The sequence below is a fragment of the Gastrolobium bilobum genome, unplaced genomic scaffold (genome assembly GCF_033153095.1).
Source record: "Gastrolobium bilobum isolate Gb01-03AN ecotype WA unplaced genomic scaffold, APGP_CSIRO_Gbil_v1 utg6195, whole genome shotgun sequence".
In the NCBI taxonomy this organism is placed as follows: domain Eukaryota; kingdom Viridiplantae; phylum Streptophyta; class Magnoliopsida; order Fabales; family Fabaceae; genus Gastrolobium; species Gastrolobium bilobum.
Window position 1 is genome coordinate 257681 of NW_026898878.1, and position 3538 is coordinate 261218.

General features: G+C 28.6%; 1 protein-coding gene across 2 annotated transcripts; it reads right to left on the bottom strand.

Moving 5' to 3' along the window:
- Positions 1-2207: 2207 nt before the first annotated feature.
- LOC133284963 (calmodulin-like protein 11) lies at positions 2208-3308 on the bottom strand. Of its 2 annotated transcripts, none has more exons than XM_061482110.1 (4): positions 2994-3308; positions 2735-2892; positions 2555-2632; positions 2208-2405 (listed from the first exon to the last, which is right to left on the bottom strand). In XM_061482110.1, exons 1-4 carry the CDS (start codon positions 3079-3081, stop codon positions 2271-2273), a joined length of 459 nt encoding a protein of 152 aa, XP_061338094.1. In that variant the 5' UTR covers positions 3082-3308; the 3' UTR covers positions 2208-2270. The 2 variants fall into 2 exon arrangements, with proteins under 2 accessions (XP_061338094.1, XP_061338093.1); XM_061482109.1 differs by having other exon boundaries at positions 2735-2895; positions 2970-3308.
- Between the last annotated feature and the right edge of the window lie 230 nt (positions 3309-3538).

Consider the following 3538-nt stretch of genomic DNA (forward strand, 5'->3'; position numbering starts at 1 on the left):
GTTATATACCTTCACTTTGACAATCAATTTAAATCCATAAAAGAGTTTTAGTAGTAAGATATTAAACTCAATCATTATTTACAATCCAAATAAGTGAATTATCATTATTAAGAATATGTTTTAGAGATCAACATATATATCAAAATAATTATTAAAAAATTTAGATTCAATTTAAACTCACCAAATTCCCAACATTCAAAATAAATCTCAAAACCAGTTTATAATCATTATGTGAATAAAATCAAGTATAAGTAGACCAAACATAGTAGAGATAGCAAAATGTAAGTCTCAAGTAACGGACTGTCACACTTATTAATTCCTTAAAGTCAAGATTCTAATATCAAGTTTCGAATAAGATCATTTTACCAAAAGAATGATTCAATCTGATTGGATTATATTATTTAGTTTAAAATGAGAAAATACATCCTAAAATATATAAATTATGCTCATGATTTGACGAATAAAGGAAGATTCAATAATTCAATATATTAAGACTTATCTACGTAGTTAAAAACTTCATTTCTACTATTATTTTGAATAACCAATCTTTAAACATATCTTTTTGTGAGAACATCAGCCATATTATAAGTCAAGGTGATGATTTCTTATTTTCTCTAATGAAATATTTCGTAGGACAAAATGAAATTGATGGCCCATATTGACAACTCTGTTTGAACATTCAACTCTAGCGGCTAATCTTGATAATGAAATTTGAATACGCAATAGGTTTTAACACTAAATAAACCAGTCTACATCAGTATTTATTAAATCTAAGTTATTTTCTGATCCATCTTATCAAATTACGAGCGCCCTTATTCTTGAAATCATAGGCATGAATGTCATTATCGCACTTTTAGAGTCAAACTCCCTTTTTTTTTTTGAAGGTTTTTTTCCTTCATAAATTCGATATTGCAATTTTTTCATATGAGAATAATCCTTTTTCTTTCTTTTTTTTCTTAACAAGGACAAGGACAAGTACAAGTATACTATTTCGATATTTATTATACTGGGTTTTCACTTTTATTATCTTCTATAGTTAAATTGATATCCCTTAGAATTAGGATGAAGTTTTAAGGCTATTTATGCATTTTTTTAAGGAAAAAAAAGAAAGAAATATTTTCCCAGATTTCTCCCATAATTTTAAAAGGAATATTAAGTTGACTCTTAAATTTTACAATTATATTTCGATAAACATTTTTAAAATTTAAAAATAAAAACACGTTTCTTAACTTCAATTTGTGCACTTTTTTAATGATTTCACAATACTATTGATTTACATTATCTAAAGGAGGGTGGGTATTCACGACATGTTTACACGTGATTATAATGACTCATGTTTCAAAAATTAATATTTTGAACTGTTAATAGCATACTTTACCTTCCGAGTGATATGCTCATTTTAGAATAATCAAATCCATTTTACGGTCAAAACCTAAAGAATGCAATTGTTGAGAGGGCTTACCAATGTGAGATTTTCAAATAACAAAGTTTTTTTTTTATCACTCTCAATAAAGATTGAATAAGTGGAATTTTATGGAAGTATATAAAAATTTATCAAGAGAGATAAATACAATTTTCACATTATAAGATTGTATAAAAATGTAACATGAAAAATTCCATTCTCATGTTTAACAATAAGAGGAGGTTTAAATTTACAAACTAAAATGTTTACAAATTCTTACAATTAAATTTTGACAGTTGATTTTCATTAACCTAACAATTATAATCTATTGGAAATTAATAATTAATTAATAAGTATGACCTAATAAATTATGATAGTTAAATTGATGAAAATCAACGGTTAAAATTTAGTTATAAGAGTTTATAAATAATTTATTTTGTAAATATAACCTTTTATATATGAAGGTGCCCTGATCAAAGAAAAATGATAAACACATAGTAAATTTGAAGACTATTTTGGTTTAAAAAATTACTCGTTTCAATAATCAACTCCCTAAACGTTTTCTCGTTAATAAAAAAATGTTTAATTCACATATTAGGAAGTTGCATCATTTACCTTTGTAATGAGTTATGTATACAAAAAAGAAGAAAAAAATACACGTGCATCACATTTTATTTAACTTTTGATTAAACAAAACACAAAAGGCACGTGCTTAGACCATGGAGTCAAAGTCAAGCTTTTAAAAAAAAAATCAACTCAACAGCATTATGTCATAATAATACAATGGAAAAAAATAGTCAGCAGAAAATGTCAATGCCCTTATGTTCATCCAACTCAGTCATTTTGTATGTAGAAAATTCAAATGAGATCAATTCAGCATCATAAATCTCGCAAATTCTTCATAGCTAACTTGACCATCTCCATCCAAATCTGCTTCTCTAATCATTTGTTCAACTTCTTCGTCTGTTAGCCTCTCTCCCAGTTTCATCATTACGTGTCTCAGCTATATAACAGAAAAAGTGACTCTTTTTAGTGATGATTAAATGGCTTTGCATGCAAGATATTATTAGAGCAGAGTTATTTTAAAATGGGGATGCATGAAAAGTGCAAAAAATGAAGATTAATTGAGTTGCATGGCATGTTGTTGTTTACCTCAGTAGCTGATATGTATCCATCATTATCTCTATCAAATACTTTGAATGCGTCTTTTAGCTCCTCAGTCACATTTTCCTATGAAAATTGATAATTAACATCATTAGCCTCAAACAGTTTAACTTTTTTCTCCTTTTCTTTTAAAGTTTCAAAACAATGAGAGAGGTTTCTATTTGTTACCTTCGTTTTCATTCCCACAATGTTCAAGAACTCTTCAAAATCTATACTCCCGTTTCCATCAATATCGACTTCACTAATCATTTTTTGAATTTCTTCTGTTGTTGGATTACCATCTAATGATTGGATAATGGTCATCAGTTCATCCACAGTAATGAATCCTAAACATCACAAACAATTAATCCAGTGAATCAAACCATCATATTGAACAATGAACAGTTATATTAGAACTATGTAGTGATTAAGGTGCAAAAGATCACACCATCTGAGTCTTTGTCAATAATGCAAAATGCTTCACGCAATTCAACAATCTGATCTTCGGTCAATGCATCTGTCATCATTTGCTGCATCAGGCTCAAACTGAAGTGGAAACCAGGAAACTGTAATAGTTTAACTGTTTGTTGCCCAATGGAAGGGGATGATGAAATTAAGAGCAGTTTCTATTTGTTATGATGCTATCTTCCTTGAGTCCTCGAGCTTTTATAGATAAGTCAGTGGAGCAATTTTTGTTTTATTGAAATAGTCAAAACATGCTGGATGGAGAACTTCTAATTCAATAGGCATGAATTTTTCCAGAAGGAGGTTAGGAATCAACTATTGAAAGTGAGAATTGTTCAATGTGACTCCTTTCTTGTCCCAAATCCCAACTACATCGTAACACTCACCAAGGAATGACATATTTGCATACATATTATGTTGTCAGTCTTACAATGAATTGGTTGACACTTTTGTTATACTTTTGGTTGACAATTCTATTTGTGCGCTTTGTGGGTACTTCAAAAAACTGGAAGTATTGTGTCCTACGAT